Here is a 23,423-nt window from a genome sequence, read left to right as displayed (position 1 = left end):
TGGTTAAATATGACTATAAATCATTATAACAACGTTTATAGGTCATACAAGTCAAAAAGTATAATAGGTCCACTTTAAAGGTTCATTCAGTCAGTTCAGTTCCATTGGTGTATTCTAACGTCTTAAACCAATGCTGCCACGAGCATGCAAAGAGCTTGTATGTAGGTTTAAACATGTAATACTCAGATGCAGACGGAGAATCGAGATGTACTGTGGGCTTTTTCATACTGGATTATGTTGTTCTTGATTTTTAGCAAGAGGAACATAATATGCACATAGAGTAACATGCTCATGGTCACACTATGCAGTATTGATGTGAGAGAACAGAGGGAGGGAATGTTATCAGGAACGATAACAGGAAATGGAGCCCATTCAGGCAATGACAGGCAAGGGCAGGTTGCCATGTGTGCCATTGTTCCTCCCTGCCTCGTGGCTGGCTGCTTCATTACCCAAACAAGTCATTAAGACCTTTTTAACTGCAAAACAAAATAGTGCTTTTTGGTATCCCACATTTTAATATATGACACTAATGGGCAAGCAAATCCACTTGGACCAAAAGACAGGCAGTAATTGTCATGTGGGTTCAGTGTGTGACGGTGCATAGTAATAGCTGTTTACTGCTGCGCTCTTCACTCCTGCTAAATGTGTGTGATGTCTTGTCTCTTCCAGAATATCTGAGGCACACTCCAGGTTAGAGTGCAGTGACCTGCGGCACTTGCTTGTGGGGGATATGCATGTAATCATGCATATGAATGCACACATATTGTACATTCACAGACACGCTCACGCTCAAGATCCACTCAAGCATTCACACTTAGTGTTGGTGATATCTGGCATAACCTGTCGCATCAATGTTTTTAGGCAGTACAACAATTCTATATATGGACAGTTTTGTTTAGTTTTTTCATATTGTTATTTGCATGCCATTAAACAGAAAACCCAAAGTGGTGTTTTTATGGCACTCAGCTTGCTATATTGAGATAATTCACTTTACTCACTCACCGGGGCTAAGAAAGGAACACCAAAGGCATCAGAATCATCAAGCTACGTAAAGTATGGTCGAACTGTGTCCTTTATTGTCGATTAATGTCCACTGTATGCAACAAGTCTGACAGACTTTGGCTGCGATTTGCATTACAACTAAAAACACCACCCACCTTACATTCTATACAGTTGGGATATAGACACAGTACACACAAAGAGAAAGCAACTACCAGTATATTGGCATTGACAGAGTTATTTTAAACTGATAACTCTATATAAAAAATGAAGATTTTTCAATTATTCTTGATTTAAAACCATCTCATCACACACACGTATTACATGGAGTATTCCAACGCAGAGACACTCACACTCGAGGAAGTTTAACCAGGCACACAGACATTCCTCATGCAAGTGGGAAGACCAGCACACACCTCTCTCGTACGACACGCCAGCCCTCGCTACCAGCCACCAGTCGCTTGAGCATAATCTAAGCGATGAAGTCATGCACAACTGTGTTTAGTGGAAGCGTTTTATTCCTTTGACACGTTGAGTCAATGCTGTGGTCCTTGACTAAACTAGGCTCTGAACCAGAAAACTGTCTACATTTTGTGCCTTAAGAAAAAGTCAATGCGAGACCCAGACATGACCAGAGCAGGACTATCAAAGAAAATAAATAAATAATGGGTTCACTCTCCGAGCACCAATCGCCAACTTCTTATAGCCTGCTGGACCAAAGTAATTATCTGTGCTGTGACTGTGCAGCGCCTTGAAATAGAAAAACTGATGCATTTGTGTCAGTGTAGGAAAGGCAAAGTGTTGAAACTAATGTCCATGGACAAGGTGGGTTTGAAGACCTGAAGGCCCATAACTATCTAGCAAATGTTGCATCAACAAAAGACCAGTAGCTACATTCAAATTGTGAAAAGTGATTTAAACCATAACTGAATCAAAAAGTGAATTCTCATCAAATAATTGTTCTGCTATATTTTCTTGCTGACACACGCTGACAGTGTGAATCAATATCAATCACAGCTGGCCGCTATTTATTTGTTTGCGTCATTCCAGGGCTTACTGTGCATCGGGAGCGCAAATAGAGGATTAAACATGCATCAGGCTTTCTGAAGCCAGTTCCCATAAAAAATCCATTGATCAGCCCTGACACATTCTGCCAAACTACCATACCGTCGATGTGGATGTGCTTAGGACATGATTGCTCATAAAATATGCACACTGAAAAACGGCATATAGACTCCAACTCCATCTTGCCATTTTGCTGTCACTATTCTGAAAGGTGCTGAAAACCTATAACAAATGAATCACTGGGCTTGTAAGAAGAATGTAGCTTTATATGGCCAATCACTTCAATTATTTACATTTTAATGGCGCTACACTTCAGCCTGTCTTTTTCCACGTTTTTAATTATCACTGCTGAAAATAAACATGTTCTTGGGAAATGCTGAAAATTTGGTTCAGGTAATACAGTTTATCAGGGTACAACAACTTCACTACCGTCTTCCTTTCTTCTTTCATCATACTATAAAAAAAAGTCATCTCCCTCATCCGATCGCCTTCACACTTGGCAGGTGCAAGCAACAAGGAGTTCCTTAGAACAGTTTTTTAGAAAAATGCATAAACCCGGCCAAAAATGACAAGAGTCTGCCGCAAGCATAACAGCACCAATAGACGTGATTCACAACCCAAGCAGCGGAACAGGCATGTTCTGGACGGGCTTGCACTAGTAAACTAATAATCTCAGTACTTATCTGCCCAGCTGTTTGCTCCTCATGTAAGCATAAACCTGGTGACAGAATGAAGGTGCAGCGGCAGTATTTTAGCCGTGTCTGCTCTGCTGCCACTTCCCTTCTGTTGATTTGTAACCTAGGCTTGGCCCATCCATTGTAACTGACAGTCTGGCATTACGACAAAATTACATTCCCATATTAAAAAGAGGTCTGCGGCAGTGGCCACAGTCGCATCATTACAAAGATGCCTTTCCTTCGCCTATATGAGTGCAGCCTTGACGGTGTTAGTGTTAAGAGTTGAAGACAATGTGTGTATGTTTATAAAATGTTGGACACAAATTTAAAAACACATTTGCACACTACACACTTACAAAACACACACACACACACACACACACACACACACACACACACACACACACACACACACACACACACACACACACACACACACACAGCCACGAGGGAAGCAGTAGAAAAATGTGGTAACTTTTCTGATAACTCAACAGCCTTAACAGAACATGAACTTTGCTTTTGGGAGGTTTAACCAAGAAAGTTGCAGGTCAGCATCTTGGTGAAAAGCAGAAGGCTTTTGCTTCTGGATTTTTTAATTTATAGCTTTTACTGAGTGTGACCTGTACACATGCAAACACACACGCCCACGCACGTACACACATATTTCATACTGAATAGAGTCATAAATTAGATGGGTTGCATGAATTTGCTGCCTGCAACTTTCTGAGGTCTGCAGTGCACACACACAGGGGACTGGGCTGGTGTGAACTGTACACTCAGCAATCTGTAGGTGATTTCTGATGCTTTTAAATACCCTCACCAACCCCCACTGCTGGGAAAAAGAAAAGAAAAAAAACCTGTGGCAGGGGAATAGTGAGATAAAGAGACGAGAAAACATTCAAAAGGCCATGACTGACAGTTTTCTCCAACACAGAAGGAAGGGGTTAGGCAAGATGCTTCACCAGGGTTACGGAGGTTAGAATTGATGGAGAGATACACATTTAATCAATTGCATAGTATTGTTAATTAAACATTAAAAAGTGGCAGTCAGGCAGCATACGGATGAGAAGAGCACTGCTTAAGATCCTCCAGGCAGGGGCTGAATGTTGAAACATAGCTGGAAGGCATGTAGGTTTAAACTGTTGGATCCATCATCTGGCAGTGACACAGCCCTGTCCAGCTCACAGCTCAAGATAGTGTCTTTACTCAGGACACATCCCAGACTTAAAACTGTTCCAATTATGTCCTAAACACAATGTTTCTCTACAAGGTCCACTGCGTCCAAGTCAAACACAATTATTTTTCATGGCAAATGTAGCGTCATTTTAATATTTGTAATAAATGCTAATCTTCACGATGGTTTATCGGTTTGTTTACTGCTGAACTCTACAGTATATTTTGGCCCTGGGTATTCAGCCACTTGCAGGTTCAAGTAAGAAAGACAATTTGTAATTCTTTAATTAGTCCAACTTTTATTGTATCATGTTCTTGTTCTACCGCCATTTGTCTTATTGATAGTGATAAAGAAAGCTCAATCCAATCCCATTGTAGTAAAATACCATTGAGATAAAAACCTGAACCAGTTATAATCTAAAAGCTAGTTTCTGGTAGTGAGTTTCATTCAATCGATGACATTTATTGATAGTTTTTAAATCATAAATGTTTTGCTTTATTTTTCAAATGAAGACTTAAGAGATACCAATATAACCAATGCCCCGTTTTCACAAGGTTGCAACTCTCAAAATGTACGTCAAAATAATGAAAACAAATGCAACCGACAATGGATGAGCTGCTGCCTTCAGGCCTTGGTGGGGGAAAGGATGATGATAATGTGGAGACACTGAGGTTGTTTGAGCCTTGAGTGACACATCTCTATTTTAATCAGGAGGGATTTAAAAGCCTCCCTTATACATTCGGTCGTCAACTGTTGACTGACTGACTGACTGACTGGGGCAGCGAAGACATGCGGGTGCAGGTGCTGCGAACACATCAAAACCAGATCGTTAGATCAATTGAGCGAGGAAATCACAGGTGTATTCAACAAAGAGATAGGGATTTATCAGCATATGGACGCTTTGTTCTGAGACTTCTGCTTGGCTGCTCCATCGCCTCCATCTCACTTTTCCCTCTTTCAACAGGGATAGTTTCTCATAAATGAAGGATTTGTTGTTCTTTGAATTATGGCACGTTTTTTTTCTGCGCTATCCTAAAGATATCGTGATTGATTACCTACTATGCATCACTTTAAGAAGATGAAACATTATTTCAACTTTTCTCTTTAGTCACATTCCTATACTGTTTTCTCTTTGTAAGAAGTAGTCTTCCAAGTCACTGATTATAGATTATTAATATTGAGTTAATGTACACCAAAATCAGTTACTGTTCACACTATAATGTTCACACTCAAAGTTTCTGTTTTAAAATAACTTAATTAAAAATTTAAAGCATTTCAATTTCATTAAATGGCTTTCTGTCAACATTAAGCAATCCTGTTGGGCCAATTTAATCATCCTGGGTTGTATTAATTCACTAGTGTAAATGTGTTAGTGTAAAATAAATTGAATCAACCAAAATAAATTAAATTGGACAACATGCTGAAGGAAAGCCATTTAATCACGTGGAAATACTTTCCTTTAATGAATTGCAGTCATTCAAAGAGTTTTTTTTTATTCTACTGTCTGTACCTGCTTATACACTTGGACACAGTTTAAAAAAATATTCTATTGTGAAATAAATGATATGTTTTTCTAATCTGTAACAAGAACACAACAAGCCACATATTCATTAATCTTCCTCCCATTGGGAAACTAACATACTGAAGTCAAAAGGAAGTTGATGGACCCAAGAGACAAATAAAGAGGAAAAAAACAATCAAGACAATGGTTGCTTAGATGAAAACCTAGCATCCCACGGGAACCTAGTGGTGTTCCAACTGCTTTTATCCCTCTACCTAACCTCAGATGCTGAAGCGCAAGAACAAAGCATCTGTACCCTGTCATCTGTGAGGAAAGGAGACATGCTTTTGACCTAGCTGTCACTCACCTTGCCAAGTGTCATATTTAATAATACAGTTAAGACAAAAGCTACACCCTGCAACACAGGAAACGGCACATGCTGCTACTTGCAGTCATCAATCAGCTGCGGTAATTATCAGAATCAACTTTAAATGTCAAAACCATTAATCACTTCTTCCAGTAATTCATCTTTAATGAATTCAAAAGGTGTGCATGAACTACAGAGGGCAGAATAAAACATGTCCAATGTACTCTACCAACGGAAATACATGGGGTTCCCTATAGAAATCACTCAATTACAAAATGATGGAAAGGCAGAGGTACAATACGCTCTGCTAATAATGACTTTTGTACGGTAATTATCTGACTAATGCAGCGGTGTGCTACCTGCCAGTGCCATGTGAATAATCACTAAGACTGTGTGCCAAATCGAAGAAAAAAAACATACATCCGCTGTGTGTGGAGTGCAGTGGAGTGGAGCGGACTGAGAGCTTTACACACTGTGTGCATGCACGGAGGACCTTTACGCAGAGAGACCTCAGAATATACCCTGCTTCTTATTCAGCTGGTGCCCTGCTGGTCTCCCCCCAGTGTCTATCAACCCCCAACTCTTTTTCCTTACAGACACACATAGGCTCTCCCCCCTCTGGCACACACCGAGGTTCTTATTTCCGTATAGCGGTTTTCCTTCCCCCTTCCACTTTTCTCTTGGTCGCCCTCCCTCCAGAAGCCCTGCGCAGCCATCCGTTGCCTCTGATCTCCACCAAAGTGTTTATAATTGATTCTTTAAGGGATAACTTCTCGCCTTCTCTTTCTTTCCCAGAGTCTCTCTACCACGACTGCGTAACCCATCTCCCTCCACCACCCAATTCATTATTAAAAAATATTTTTTTTTGTAAAGGGTAGGAGCAATGTCAGGGTCACATGGAATAAATGGATTCTCAGATCTCTCCTGCTTTCATCAGTCTTTCCCTCCTATTTTCTGTCTACCCTGCACGTCACACATCAGGAAACTATCTTGTCCCAAAAAAGCCTTTTGGCAGTGCGAGGCTTTTTTCAAACAGGGAATAGGAAATCTAGGCCTTGTATCATCTCCCACTTTCGTCAACATAAACTAGGCTATGAGGCGGAAGGCTTGTTTCGGTCAGACCACCCACTGTTGCGTCTGTGCCGGCTGTATGTTGTTTACTCATGTGCATCTCTGCCTTGTAACTTCTTATTTTTAAAAAGCAGACAATACTTACGAAGACCACAAGCCAATGCTACTGCATAGTGACCAAACTTGCACCTGCCACTTGTCAGAGGAAAACAATATTGTTATCAATACATATATTTAGATATGTAAGCATTCCAGTTTGAAAGCCATTCAGAAGAACATCACGCGGTGGCAGTGAAGCCAGGGGTTCTTGAGTTCATCCGATAGACCTGTAGCGGTACTTCAGGCAAAAACAAGTTGGGAACCATCACAATTCAAACTCTAATTTTACTTTCCAAAGGATGGAAAGTAAACGACCAGACAGTGTCAGGGAGGGAGAACCACTGGCATTGTTACACTCTGAGTGAAGGCATTTTGTTCCATAGTGGATGCATCCATTACTCAGTCCCAACCTAATTGATCCTTGTCTTTGAGTTGTACAGTAATAGCAAATTGATTGATTTATTAAAGTGGTGGGAATTGTCCAGCCAAAAAGAACAGCAGAATCATCGGCTTTGGGCTGATGGATGGCACTGGAATAGCAATGAGTAAAAAAGTAAAATAAAAAAAAGGAACAAAGGTGAGCCGAGTCAAAAATGTATGTTGATGAGGAATGGGAGATTAAAGCAGGCTTTCATTTCCGATATTACAAATGGAAAGTACTTCAGAAGACTTTCAGTTCTAACAGTCATCACATTTAATGGCTATAGTATCAATAAAATAGATTATAATAATAATAGACACCAGGAATTAAACCAAGAAATACTTTGCCTCAAGCTGGCCCCAGCTCAAAGCCTACGGACAACTACCATATCTGTAAACAATAAAGGGATAATTTCTCCCTAAAATTGTAAGAAAACACTTCACGTGGGAGGAGGAATCATTATAGCAACCTACAACTCTATGAACTTCGATATGTAAAGAGAAAATTAAACCTTGAGAAAGACATTAAAATAACAACCTATACTTTAGATTGATTCAAAGGGGGTTTGTGAAAGGCGATCTATTTGCAGGTGTCTCTGAAAGGCTTTCTCTATTGAACTCACCTCATTAATGACACTGCTCTGTAACCACAAAAGCTGGACTCAATGGACAGCTGAAATTGAGCCAATGGCTTGATCGAATCGTAATGGTCATACTTACACAGGAGTCTGGGTAACGCAAAGGTGGACGGCGGTGTTGGTAGCTTGGAGACTAAATGACTGAATGGGCTGAAGGGAACTTCCGAAAAGACAAATACAAAAGGTTTTTCTAACAGGGCAATAAGTAAAACTTAAATACAAACACGACTAATATTTATACAGATATATTCCACCTCACAAATATGTAAAGCTTTTTTTAACTTATCTGAAAGACAAGCCAACATAAACTAACGGCCCACAATAATTTGAAGCTGTGAGTTAAACACTAAATGGGTTTTCAGGGAGATCTGTGTGTATTGTTGTTTCTAGTTAGTTATTGTATAATGACTAAAATTGCACTTTGAAACAAAACAAAATAATTAATAAGAGTATGTTCCTAAATTATTCTGAGGCTGCTAAACGTTCTTGTGAATATGCCATTCTGCCATTAACAAAGAAAACTGAATACAGGAGGAACTATTGGAGTAGAGTTGGAGTGTATGGCCTGTACATGGAGAGTGCACGGACTGCCCATTGACAGTCAGGGACAAAGAGACAACCAATGTAATTGTGATGATTCTTCAATTCTGATTCAAGACAGCCGGAGTTCTTGTCTAAATAATACCATGACAATGACATTATTTTCTTCTATGCATTTGGATAGAAGCAGGCATTTTATTTTTTAACAAAATACACAATATTGGAATGGAGAGAACTGTAGGGCTGATAAAATTCACAGTGTTTGGGGCAAAAACCCTGGAAGCTGAAAACATGAGATACTGTACAGTGCAGCTCTGCAGTCTATGAGAGGTGAAATGAGCACACACCTGTTTGGCTACTGATAGCACTTCTATTGCTACGACTGGGTTGGCTGCTGCTGTGTTGCGTCTTTGTGCCTCTCTGCGGCTCTCTGCCATTATCCTCGGTTCTTTCCCAAATACTTACCTGGGTTCCCCCTCTTGTTCTTATTTCCTTTCGTATGTGCCCTCTATATCACTCTCTATCTCTATCTCTCTCTCTCTGCCAACCCTCGTAGCCTGAGCTTTGAGACTCGATAAGTTATACGTTTGTCAGAGTTTTCCCTGGTGATTGTAATGGGGCGTGGGAGTCTTGAAGTGCTCAACATGGGGTAACTTAGCAGTTGTGACATCAATCAGTTATCAACACACCATCTTCATTAGGGTTCCTTAGGGATGCAATAAGATAGACTGCGTACCCTATCATTGTACAACTGACTTTGTACTCCATGTGTCGAAATATGTCTCTCTCTATTTTTATATGATCTCCTGCATATATGGTTCTGAAGCTGTAGGCCACCTATTCCTAATCTTTCTATCCTGATGTCTTTAAATACATTATTAATTCATTTTTTTCAATACCAGTATTTTTTATATGAAATAATAGATGTTTGTTTATCAATTCAACATTTTTCTTTTCCAGAAATCAATTGTTAAAACAGTTAAAACAAATTATTTGACAAATGTTGTATGTGCAAAAGTTTGTGAACCCTAAGCTGCATTGCTTAAATCGAGCAAGGTAAACACAATCAGGTGGGCCAAATTGATTGATGAAATAGACCAATGTAATGAGAGATCTTTAGGGAAGAAATTGGGCGCCACTAGATAAAACAAAGATAAAACCAGGTCAGTTTAGGCCCACCAAACTGAACCCATACAGGTCAGACATGCTCAAAGGGAAATAAATCTCAGAAGATCTCAGGAATAGAGTTGTGATGCTGCACATTTGTCTGGGGACAGCTATAAATTAATTCAAAAAAAGTTTGAGCTCCATCGGTCCACCGTGAGGCAAATCATCTACAAATGGAGAGCTTTACGAGTGACTTAACATCTGCCTAGAAGTGGACTTCCTTCAAAAATATCTTCAAGCGCCACAAGAAAAGTATTTTTTTAGTTAAAAGCCAACCCACACATTACATCTAGTGATTTGCAGACCTCTCTTGCAACATCTAGGACAGATTAGTCCAAAATGTATCTGATTGGTCATAACCAAAACTGCCATGTTTGGGCAAAAACGCAACTCTGCCTACCACCAAGAGAACCTTCTCCCAAGTGAATAATGGTGGTGGCAAATGGTCTGCAAATCTCCAGATGTAATGTGTGGGTTGGCTTTTACCTGAAAATTCCCTTTTCTTGTGGCGCTTGAGGATATTTTTGAAGGAAGTCCACTTCTAGGCAGATGTTAAGTCACTCTTAAAGCTCTCCATTTGTAGATGATTTGCCTCACGGTGGGCCGATGGAGCTCAAACTTTTTATACGAATGTATAGCTGTCCCCAGACAAATGTGCAACATCAAAACTCTATTCCTGAGATCCTCTGAGATTTTTTCCCCTTTGAGCATGTCTGACCTGTATGGGTTCAGTTTGGTGGGCCTAAACTGACCTGGTTTTATCTGTTTTATAGTGCCACCCAATTTCTTCCCTAAAGATCTCTCATTACATTGGTCTATTTCATCAATCAGTTTGGCCCACCTGATTGTGTTTACCTTGCTCGATTTAAGCAATGCAGCTTAGGGTTCACAAACTTTTGCACATACAACATTTGTCAAATAATTTGTTTTATCTATTTTAACAATTGATTTCTGGAAAAGAAAAATGTTGAATTGATAAACAAACATCTGTTATTTCATATAAAAAATACTGGTATTGAAAAAAATTAATTAATAATGGTTAAAATAAATAAAATTCCAAAAGGCTAAAGGGGTTCACAAACTTTCGCACGACACTGTATGCCAAGTGAAAAAGACGTACGCCCAACTCTCTGCGTATCTATTTAGCAATTCCTTCAAGGAGAAAGATGAGGCAGGGTCACAATGAGCTGAACTGAAGGGGGCAGAGATAAAAGGGAGTCGGTAATCTGTGATATTTCCAGATGGAATGATGGGAAATTGACTACTGTGTCCTTCTGGGTATTATACCCTGCTGTGTGACTATTCATTTGTGACAATGTTGGCCTCACGCAAGGACATGCAGTACTATTGACTGGATAATGGTGGACTCAACACCTGAACTTGAACCTGAAAACAATGTCAAATCAGTTGTTGTGATACTGCAGAAGCTGTGAAGCCTACAAGTCTAGTCAAGCATCAGAACATTAGTATTACATTACGGATTCTCACCATCCCATCTGAGACAACCCGCATTAAAAGGTGCAATGGGCAGTGTCAAGGGAGAGGGCTTTGTTTAAATTGGCAGGGTCTGCATAGTTAACAAAACAAAAATATTCTGAGGCATCTGGAACAGAAAGTAAGACTAGAAATATGTCTTCCAAAAAAACTGTGTGCCCTGCTGGTGTAAACCACCACAGTGAAACAGTAACTCTTCGTGTAGCTTTCTATAACTTCAAACAGTGTTCGAGGGATCCAATTTTCCACTGATGAAAGTTGTTGTCTCAGTCATCAGAATATACATAAGTTAATGTTCACTTCTAAACACAACAAAAGTTGCATATTGCACCTTTAAGTGCTGCTTTTGCTGCGACTGTCCGACTGTTTTTATTTTCCGCCTTTATCAGAGCCCTGATGAAAATGATGCCATGCTCCTGGACTCCCTGATGCCAAATGTATAGCGGAGACCATTTGTTTCTGGCTATCTTCCACAGGCAGGGAGCAGCGAGCGAGGCACTCTGCCGATGCTGAAGCTAAACAAGCAGAAGCTGCCGGCGGTGTTAATCGTAGTTTTACTGCTCTCATGCTATGGGCTTTGGGGACAGAGGCTGGTGGGAGTGTTCATTCATGGTACTTTTTTTTCTTCTTCTTCTATCATGCTGAAGATTCTTTCCACACCATTAGTGCTCTCTGCTGAGCTGTCCTATCCAGGTCCACCACTGTACTAATACCGTAGAGCCCTGCAAAGCACCATCTGCCATAAGCACAACTAACTACAGTAAATGTGGACACATCAGCACATTAAAGGAGCTGCACCATGTGTGCCGTGTCGCAGTCACTGGCTGCTGTATGTTTTACAGGATATGGGGGGGAAAGAATCACTCAGAGCAGGAGATATTCCACCTCAAAGGACCACTGAAGGACACAGAGGGGCCAGATTTCATAAACCTTTTCTTCACTCCTTTCAGACACACTCTGGCTATACAGAGATGTTATTTATCAAACTTGTGCACTCGTCTGGAAGAGCAGATTTGCTTGTCATCTGATGCTCACCTGCAATCTCATCCGTAAAGTGACTCTCCTTCTCTATGCATGGGCATTCGTCATACTTAACTATGCACTTTGCAAGATTTACAAAGGTTTCCTGCAATTTGTCAGGGTCAGTTTTGTGTGGAAATGTTCCAACTTCTAAAGAGCCAGCCCAGTTTATCTTATTGAAGGCATAGAAACTTCCTTAACAAGTGACAGAAAGTACAGGGGGCACATCACTCAATGTAGAGCAGAGGAGGTGCAATGGAACAGTTCAAAGTTCCTGAGAAGCAAGCGTGCAGTATCTGCTAATAGATTAACCAAAGATGACATTTTCAGTGATCTATGGCAACTGGATAGGAGATATTTACAAATGTGCATTAGATTGCAATTACCACAGGATTCTTAGGAGACATCAACATTATCGATACATCATTACTTGCTGCCTGCTCTGGAATCAGCGTTTGCTGGATAGATACTTTGTCTGGATTAGCTCCCTGTCATATCACAGGTTGCAATAAGTAACATTTTACAGTGAATACTTTTTTGTTTTGCCTGGTTGGTTTCAAAAGAAAAGGAATATTATTAATTTTGTGATTCCTAATGTATCCTTTCTAGCGACAGTTACCGCAAAGTTTTTTTCTGAGTTGCAATTGTCTTGCAAATGTATGCTTGTATTCATTACAATATAATTTCAATTCAGCATCAGTGGAAATTTAAATTACTAAACTGGTCAATGGCTAACGATTATACATACATCATTTAGAATAATGTTTCACATACAACAATGCAACAACAGGGTGGCCCCACTTGCTAATGTCGTATCTACAGTAACTGCTGTCTCACAGATTCAAAATTAGGAACATAAAATTATAACTTAAAAAATATAATGTGCAATATGTAATTTGAAAATTGTCGCTCTAAGTAGTAATGCTAACACTTAAAGAAATATCAGCCGTCTCTGCAGCTTTGTTTCATTGTATAGTATTTCGGCCCACACATTAACTGTATTGTTGAGAGTTGCTGAAGCCCATTTCCAGATGCAGTAAGCAGCCGTGGTCAGCGAAAAAGCTCCGATAAACACAGTGCCTGCTACATATTTCCAGCACCAAAACGCAGAGTCAAACACCCAGCAAATTAAAGAGGAACAATAACTATGTTTGTACATTTCCTGATGTCAGCAAAACACACGCCAAATGACCAACCCCTTATTCTTATGGGAGTATGACGGAAGGCGGTCGATAGAGCAAGCCGTGTCGCTATATATAAACAGGTGCTGTGGTTGTTATTTGATTGAAATGACTACACAGTAACTGATGGAGAAAAAAAACACAGCTACACCATCAGGACAAGGTGCCATGAGCTTCAATAAGGCCAGTGTTTCTCTTTACGCTGTTAAAGAGATAGAAGAGGTCACACAGGTTCCAGGTAATAACAGGATCATGTTCGTAACCACATGATAGATGAGAAAAACAAAAACGCACGGAAAATCTCCCACAGCGACAAATGTTATCAAAACTTCTTACTCAAAGAGCAACTGTAATGGGACTGACCCAGGGTTCAGCAAAAATACCAAATTTCAAACCTTTTATGAGAGCATTGCTCAAGCTTTAGACAATCCAAACTATCAAACTAAGACCAGTGTGCAGTCGCAACAGACTTGTACAGGGTTTGTGTGTCACCGTACAACTCCGTTTGCTCTTTGCCTGTGAGTTGGCCCCAGTGTACACAATGCTTCTCCATCCTATGATTCCATCCAGATGGGGAACAGATGGATTGTGGACTCAATGGGCCCCACAGATCAAGTAAAGGGTAGTAAAAAAATCAGCCTATTCAATTCACTACTGTACCTTTTCCCGCTGTGTCACATCCCCCAAAAGCGACAATTGCTCAACAGAGGTCGTATTATATGGATGGATGTTATTATAAAACCATATCAAAGCTGACCTTGTGTTATGAACATACGCCCAGCTGACCCTATGTAGTCTTGGCAGGCCTCAGCTGGCCCTATGCAGAGAGCGTTTTTTAACCATTGACGCACGGCTCACTCACCACTTTGAAGTCTTCGGCGCTGCACTCCATGCCTCGGTAGTAGCAGGAGAGCAGCATGTCCTTGATGTCGTGGCCCGTCCGGTCGTAGAACTCACGCATGTTGAAAGGGCGGGGCTTGTAGTTGTCAAAGTCGGCCATCTCCTTCAGCACCTGCATGACGTGTTCCTCCACCATGTGAGGGTCCCGGATCTCATACCTGGACAAAGATGGTTTTGGACTTAGTTCAATGCGGAAACACGGAAGCACATGCGTACATACAGTACATACATAAAGGTTTTTGGGTCATGAAACCAACATAACAGCACTGTCATTTTTGATGTTTGAATTTAATCTCAAAATCACATGCAACTGTTTTTTTTTTCTAATAATTTCTCTTGCTCATAAGAACATGTATTTTTGAAATGGCTTACGTCTGAATGAATACCAACAGAAGACATGAACAAATTCAATTTACGACAAAGAAAATGAAATGGACTGTAATTCCTAACAGCCTATTATGTTTAAACATAATCATCCTCCAGCACAACCTACCCCATTAAAGAGGAAAAAATAGACATGACTTCAAGGAATTCCCTTAGACACAACGTTTTGGCAGGATAATAGGGATTAAAATGTTAAAAAATTAATAAAGCAAGCAACAAAAAGAGCCAATTCACCCTCTAACGGAACTAAGGGTACGTACACATGTGCATAGCAGCTTTACCAGGCCTGCAGCAGTCAGCAAGCTTTCACAATACTATCCACATGCTGTTTGAAACGGGCAGGCCTAGCTGTGGTGCACCAGCCACAGCGGGTGTCGCAGAGAAAAAGGCTCGTTATTCAAATGACGGGAGTATTTCTTTTCACACAATCATGTTAATCAATCTGCCAAATAATTAGAATTAACTGAGGTGGCAGAGTGTTTCCACGTAGTAAGCAAAACAATGTCCACAATGCTGTTATTCAGGGTGAGGAGCCTGCACACTCTGGAAGCGGGCAGAGACCAATTAATGTTTAAATCAAAAGCAAAGAACTGAAAAAAAACACACAGCATCTGCTACAGGAACAAAAACATAATCAGGTCCAGAATGTAGTGAAGCATAACGAGGACTCATTCCACACACACACACGTATGTTTCATTTTGCTCGTACTACCAACACACACACCAAATTGAAAACTAAACTACAAATGGTGAAGTCATTTGTGACCTCCACTTGATCACCATCATCAACCCTCCAGCACCTGCACACAGCCATTCACAGATAGAAATTAACCTCAATTAACTAGTGTGGCCCCCGCTCGGAGAGAAAGGCAGCCCAGTTGATGACCCCTGCTGAGTGATGGGCCATCAGGGGGTGTACACGCGTCCAAATTGTGGAGTGCATAGATTAAGAACTACTGACAGACACTTATGAAAATAATTTGTTTGGATACATAAGAGTCTCATCAGAATGGATGGTGCTGTAAACTGCATAATGGTTTTTCTGAAATAACAAGGTATTAACCCCTTCTGTCCCACTTCAAATTAGAGTACTGCGAAGAGAAGGGAAAGGTGAAGGGGTTTTGATTATTAAAAGGTATAACAGGGTTCATATTATTGTCATTTTAGACAGCTCCATTTGCAAACCTGAATAAGCAGGTGAAACCGGAATTAGAATTGAAAATCATGAGAGACAAAGGAAGACAAAGGCATACCTTTCTCCTCTGGCAATAAATCTGTGGTTGACTTTGTGGACGCAGACAGCGGAGTTATTGCTCATGGATATGGGCACTATTTCTAACCATAATTGGTGGCAGATCTTAATGGATTTTTATAAAAATTCCCACAAGGTCAAGCTTTGTCTGTGCGGCGCTCATGAACAAGATTTTGTCCCTTGATGATGGGAATAATGTAAGTTGATCCATGAATAAAAAATGAAATATTACATTATTTTCTTTTGTGAGCACTGCCTTAATATTCAAGCGACAACGTAGTATCTTCAAACTCTAGTCTCTTCCAAATTACAGCAAATGTAATATGTTGCACTGCAGCTACAGTGTTTACCTGCTACAAACAGTAAGAGATAAAATATTCACCATGTGAGACAGTATGTGCTGTAATTTGAAATGAGGACAGTGTCTCTCTACTGCACTCATAACACTGATGAAAGAAAGGAATCCATCATGCGAAAGTGTTAAAGATGAAGTTAACACTGCCGTGACAGACAACATTGAGACTGTTGTTCTGACAGCGACTGTTCTGCAGACTAATTAAATGCTTGCATAATATGAATGATACTTGTTGATATGATGCATTGTTTAATTACAACGGTAATTTCTCCTCCCATGCAAAGATTCAACAGTCACATTTGCACCTTGTAAACGGTATAACGTCAGTGAGCAGAACATCAGTGTTATCATATTGCCATGCAGTGTATAACAAGACTCTATACCTTTCTCCACAAATTCAATACTATTTGTATTTACTATAGCAGCACAACAGACAAGTCACCGCAAATAATCACATTGTTCATAAATAATTAAATGATTTGTTGGTTCTTTGCCCTCACTGTTTATGAATGTGTATCAATATAAGGTCATGTAGGCTTAATTCATCACTGCAGTGTTGTGTGTGCACTGAAAATGTGTGATGTGGTTGGCTTTAAGTGTATGAATAACATTGTTTTTCAAAGACGTTAATTACCAGGACAGATGCATGACAGCAGCTCTAAATATTGCTCCAGAAACCTTTATCACAAATGACCCATCTACTTAAGGAATACACAATGGATTAGGTGTTTTGCTTTAAAGGGAAATGAATGGTGAGAATTTGGTCTTATTTGTTGAATAAGAACAAATGTGAAAGCTTCTCTGGGGGTTTGAGCTCACACTATTGCTCCGGTGGATTGGAAATGGAAAACAGTCACCAGATGATTTAAAATGGTTGCATTCAGGAGCACCATCCCCACTGCATATGTTGCTGGATTATCAGTTCACAATATTATCTTTGTTAGACAATATTATATTCCAATGCACTACACTTTCACCAACCAGCTACATATATCAAAAGATGTATTGACTGCAGTAAGTTAGGCACAACTGATTTACATTATAATAACCTTGCATATAGGAATGATAATATTAGGATGAGGTTTATCTGGGGTCCTGGAAATAGCATCTTAAAATCACATCACAGGCCAGTGACTGACGGAAACAGTTGTATGATTGATAAAAAAGCAGAGTTCAAAACCAGTTTAGTACGCTTGAGTACTACATCCCTACATTGTCATGCCTTGTTGTAATAAGAAGATACTGCCTGTGGTGGTATATCCTGAACTTAATTGAATTGTATCTGAGCCTCTGTCTCATAAGCAACACCAAGCTGCCAGGAGAGCACTTAAGACGCAGTGCTCAGATCCCAGAGTCAGGAGGCTTTAGTTGAAGCACATACAATCACAATAATATGGGGGAAGATTTTTTAATATTGCCCTGCCACTGCTCCCTAAAGCAATCACTGCAAACTCACTACGTAAGGGCGGGGGAGACCAAACTGGATTACGGGCCACAAGCACTTTAATTTTCATGCGGGAACTAAAACGAGTGAAGGAGCCTCTGCATCACTTTGCCACCTCATGAGAGGAGGGACTAAATACCAGCCACCAATGTTTACAGAGTGAACTTTGATACGTAGAGACTGTGGTCACAAACTAATACAATCTTCCTCCAAAGCGGTTCATAACTCTCATTGTATTAAGTTGGTATTGAAACCACAGGCTGTGTGACACAATAAATGAACACATCTTGATACAATCTCCGGTAATTATCCAATTAGCGCTAATTGAACTCGGATACTAACGAGGGTCGGATCGTTTGTGCAGTGTCCTTGAAAAAGAATAACTGCAATGATTCCTGGCAGCAGAGTTTTTATAAATCACATCCTAATGATAGTGCACCTGTGGTTATTATGGCACTTTGGGTACAATCACAGAATTGCAAACGAGGGTCACGGAGAGGTGAAGCAAACCCAAACAAACCTCTATTTCATTGAAAAGCAATCGCATACAACCAACCAAACAAGCAAAATATAGTAATAACATGCAATTCCTTGCCATGATGTATCACCTTATCTTTTAAAACCATTGACCTAATTGTAAATTGCCCACTTACGTTCCCCCCAATTAAAATTCTCTCTCGTAAACAATCACAGTCCTAATGCAAATGAACCCACTACTGGAAAAACATCTTTAGAACTGACGACTCTTTCTTTCTGCATGTTGATCTGGCCTCCCAATGTCCTCTAGCAAGCCCTTTTTTTCAGCACCATGCTGATTAGGACTTTACAGAGAAAGATAACAAGGTCAAAATTTGTCGCGCATTACATACACACAGCTCAATTTAGAGCATGATTGCAAGCAGCTCAGGGAGCATTTAAAACTTTGATAACTGTTCAAGCAGCAGACTTATTTGACTTTCATGAGCTGAAGACTTTTTTGGCAGCATATACACCACATCTACCCCCACAGATTCACACAGAACGACCTTTCATTTGTTAATGATCCTATAATTGCCATTGCAGCATAATAAAATATAAAATTAAAGCAATTGAGTCGTAATGTTCCGCACTGCCAAGTGTGACTTCAACCTGCAGCAAGACAATGAGAAAGTGATTGATTATTTTTTTGAGTTGGTGCAGAAACTGCCGGAGTGGAGTTGAGGTGAAGTTAGTAGCTAAGCTATAAACTTCAGAGCCTCCGAGACAGCCTGGCATCACTGCAGAGGGTTGATATTGCCTGCTGCTTCCTCCTAAGACAGTGATGGACACAGACGCACAGCCACATGACACTTTGTTTTTCTCCTACGATATTCTCTCTAACCCAGCCCAGCATGCCGCCTGATAACAAGAAGTTTACCACTGGAATGTTGTTTCCACCCAAATCAATGTTGTAATTTAAAAGCAGTGTCTAGAAAGCAGGGAACAAATCATTTACTTTATCTACCAGCAAGGTTCAAGTTGTTTCCCTATTCCCTTGTTTTTTTCTCTCCTTGAAAAGTGCTTATCACACGTACTTGTTCTACCTCTGTGAGACAGTCAGAGAGTAAGACCTGCTAACAATGCTTTACTTTTCTTTTCTTTTTTTAGAGAAAAATGTCACATACTCCACCAATCTCTCGAGCGGGCAAAGAAGTAAAAGGGAAGTCTCCCTCAAAAGCAAATTGGAATGGAGAGAGGAGGGGGGGGGAAAACTGTGAGAAAGATGAGAAGTGTTAATCGGCGGGACAACTCTGTAGCTTAACAAACAGCACTAATTACACAGGGATAAAGACTTGTTCATCGCGCAGCTTATGAGACACAAGGTAATTGCCTCTGCACGCGGTTCCCTCCCACCATCTAAAATCGGCTTGCTGCAATGTCACCAGAGTCAAGTGCCACCGCTTTCATTTCTCCGTTTTCTCTTGTTCAGTCAGTGACAGATTTTCTGGTGCATCTCACTTTTTTCTCACGCAATAAATCGGTCTGACGCATTAATACATCAAAGAGGTGGGAGCCTGTGTTGATATTTAAACGGTTCGCCGAATTGCCGTTACAACTGACATTACAAACACAGCAACAAATGCATGTAGGATGTAGACACAGTGGTTGAAATCCATACCACACTAAGCAGCACTATAGATCTGTGGCCCCAAGCAATGCAATCTATTACTTTTCCCGTAAGGTCATCACCTGTGATGTATATATAGAGGTCACATACATAGCAGTGATATTCAGTGAGAAAACACAGAATTGGATTTATGTCATTCTAGCATATATGTACCACAGAGGAACTCTCCCAACTGTGCCTTGGGCAGCGGAGCTATGTGGATCGATAAGCTAAAAATAAACTGAAAAACGTGTTCAAGATAGTATTAAATGTGCTTGTATGAAGTAAGAGCTTTTATTGTTGCCGGATGCTGCGTCTATGTTTCTGTATTTGTGAATGGTACAGCTAATAGCTCTCGACACAGAGTGAAGGTAGGCTATCTGTGTTATAATGGTGAACAACATTATCAGAATCAACTGGCGGCCTTTGAAAAGTCGATAAGTTTCAACAGTCAACAGTGTGCTTGTCACGGCTGCAAAAAAAAGACTAAATGATCAAAGCACAGCAGAGAGCAACAAGTGCAAAGCGAGGAGACGGCGGTTGTGAATCACACACACTCACTCATCATACGTTGTCAGCATGGGATTTTCAAAAATGTACTCGTCTCTACTTATCCACTATTGAGATATTCCCCTCACATAAACTGTAAAAGGATGAGGGAAGAAATTGCGCCTCTGGCATTTTTTCTCCCTTCATCATCTTATATTAACCACTTAGAAAGAGCTCATCAGTTATCTTTAACCCGGAGGATTCACGACACGCGTCAAAACGTGTTCCTTCTCAACACATATATTTCAATGGATTGATGTTAGAGGTGTGTTTCATTATGGTCCCACAGACACGCCTTCATAAATACAAAATGTAGTGTGTGGAGTTCAGCTGACGTGATCTCAAATGTCACAACATTATTAAAATAACCGAGTCCAATGCTGAGACCTTTCTCTGCTTTTTTCTTTCTTTCGAAAACACATTTCATGCGTAGCCTAGCCATTTTTTTTCACTCTCTATGACTTCAGGCTTAGGTCAGTCCAAGTTCATGTACACTCTCAGAGCCGTAAAAGGTTATGAATGTTGTGTCCACATTGTTTACACATCCCTCGGTGGCCTAACAACAAAAGAGAGAGAGGTGATAAAACACTGCTTTGCTTTTCCATGTGACACATCAAAGAACTCAAAGCAAAACCAAGGTGGCCTTCATGTGAGGAATCCATAGAAGCTCAAAGTTCACTGGTTCCCTTTGGATTTAAACTGCTAAGTGTTACAAGTTGAGCGTCACCCCTCTGCCCTTCTTCTAAAGACGGAGTTCTGGAATTTAGTCAGTGGGGTTCAAGGATTTTGTGATTATCAATTGAAATGATATTCACCTTATTAGAATGAATAATAGTTCAGTTTCATGATACCTACAGAAGAATGTACAATATAAAAATGTAGCCTATACCCTTCCACTCAAATACTTCAATCTTGTGACTGTTGCCTCGTCTCATACTGTGCAGTGGACTCCCAATCAAACCCTGAAACTACTGAAACCTAACAGATTGGTTTCCTTGAGGCAAAAAGCTTATCATCCAAGCAGCAAGTGTGTGTGTGCTGAGTACATGTTTTAACCTAACTGATATCACACTGTCACATATGTCATTTAGCAGACACTTAAATCGAAAGTGACTTACAACTGGAGGTCTTACTGTTGGTGGTGAGAATTAGCAGATCAGGGACTGTCTGCTATTAAATCACTTTACAGTTGGAACAGGCTTGTCAGACTGTATATGCATAGCCTTCTGACAGGGGACCCACTGTGGCCCTTAACGCACTGATAAAGCACATGGTACCCTCCCCCCCACACACACACACACACAGACACACACCTGCCGTTGAGCAAAGCGAGAAGCTCCCCCGCGTGGTACAGGTCGTTGCGCGTCACCCTGCTAAAGCGGAAGGAGTTGAGGTTGCAGAAGGTGACTGAGGGGAACACCATCATCGACGCGGCCACCTCGTCCAGCTTGGTGACGTGCGGGTACTGGAAGTAGAGCTGCACGCGGTCCACAGACACCATCACCAGCACACCCACGGAGCACATGAAGAACAAGATCCACAGGGTGCGCTTGATATACATCCGCTCATAGGTGAACATGTGCGCGATGCCATGCAGCGTGGAACTGCTGGCGAAAACTTCAATGGGAGCCGGCTGCTTGTAGTCCATGTCCTCCGCGTCCTCTGCTTTGAGATCCATTATGTCCCCGGGATGAGTTCGGGGTGAATGACGGCTAGGGGGGGTTGGCACAGAGAGGGAAGCTGGCTTTATAGATGATGAGTGGATGCTTTCTTCTTAATGGGAAGGAGGTTAGTGTCTCGCGCAAGTTCACGCCCTTTCTAGCGTGTATTCCTCATGCAGTCGGTGTGAGATGTTGCGTCACTGACAGTCGGCAACAAAACAACAACCCGACATAGCCTACCCATATATCCTTCAGACACCACGTCCTTCCATCAAAACACTTGGAGAAAAGTAAAGATGGGGAAAGCGTGTGTTGTACCTCAGCTATAGGGTCACAGTTAATAGCCCGGTGTCGAGCGCGCATTGATAGATGCCATTAACGCCGTCCTCTCTCCTCGCACACACTTCTGTATTATTATTTACCGAGTTGATATGTTGCTTGCACTGTAAAAACAACAAGTCAAGTCACTGGGCAGGTCTGCAAAAGAAAGAGGAAAACACAGATTGCGGTTGCGAAGGGAGAAAACAAACAAGACAAATCTCCTCGAGGAAAAGAGAGGGGAATCTGAATTGGAGAATCAAATCATCTCTCTCCCTGTCTCTCTGTGTGTGTAAGGCAGATAGTAGACTGGCAACATGGCTTTCCTTGCTCTTAAAATGCAATCCCCAACACGTGCAGAATAACAAATATTCGCTGATTTCTCGCTCGTTAGCGTGTTGAAAGAAAGCAGTCGTCGGGGGCGTCCTGGGTTTTTCACATTCAGCGTAAACAGCTGCATCACACAGAGGAGCTGGGTCCGTCAGGTAGCCGCCACGGTGCGCCTCTGCTCGCCTCCCCTTTCATCCATCTCCTCCTCCTCCTCCGAGCGAGCTGCTGCCTCCCTCCACAACAATGCAGGGAATCAAGGGATGATTACTACGCTTTCATTTAGATTCCCACTGGTTTATCCTTGTCTAAGAGTTGTCCGGAACACAAATAAAAAATAAAAATGGGTAGCTGCATGAGCAGGAAAAAAATGCTTTAAGCGCCCGAAATGCTAAGCGTAATGAATTGACGGGGGAAACCAGAGGCGGTCGCAGTTTGCCCGGATCAATTAAATTCGCCCCAAACAGGAGAGCGCGCGGATAGGATGGCAAGTGTTCTACACCGGGTGACGAAGTCCAACGTCGGTGTCATTTCAGCAATGCCCGCACTTTACCCAGAAGCTATTTACCCAGAAGCGAGCTAACGTTAGGTAAGCCCACTCAGTCTACAATGTCAGCAATGATATGACTCAGAAATGAGTCATTAGGACCTAGACCTACCCAAAAGTGGACCCTTTAATCACTATTTGTTTTCTT

The 23,423-nt window shown here is 41.1% G+C and overlaps 1 protein-coding gene across 1 annotated transcript in view; it reads right to left on the bottom strand.

The window, feature by feature from the left end:
* Nucleotides 1–22,719, bottom strand: part of LOC307249660 (acid-sensing ion channel 1) — a 150,146-nt gene extending 127,427 nt beyond the window's left edge. Inside the window, exons 1-2 of the mRNA XM_080026493.1 lie at nt 21,736–22,719; nt 14,276–14,471 (exon numbers count right to left, since the gene is read on the bottom strand). Coding sequence (XP_079882619.1) covers nt 14,276–14,471; nt 21,736–22,100 — 561 coding nt within the window. The 5' untranslated portion in view covers nt 22,101–22,719. The remainder of the gene's footprint in view (nt 1–14,275; nt 14,472–21,735) is intronic.
* Between the last annotated feature and the right edge of the window lie 704 nt (nt 22,720–23,423).

Source organism: Ammodytes marinus (genome assembly GCF_949987685.1).
Source record: "Ammodytes marinus genome assembly, chromosome: 4".
NCBI classification, from domain to species: domain Eukaryota; kingdom Metazoa; phylum Chordata; class Actinopteri; order Uranoscopiformes; family Ammodytidae; genus Ammodytes; species Ammodytes marinus.
This window is presented reverse-complemented; position numbering and strand designations above follow the sequence as displayed.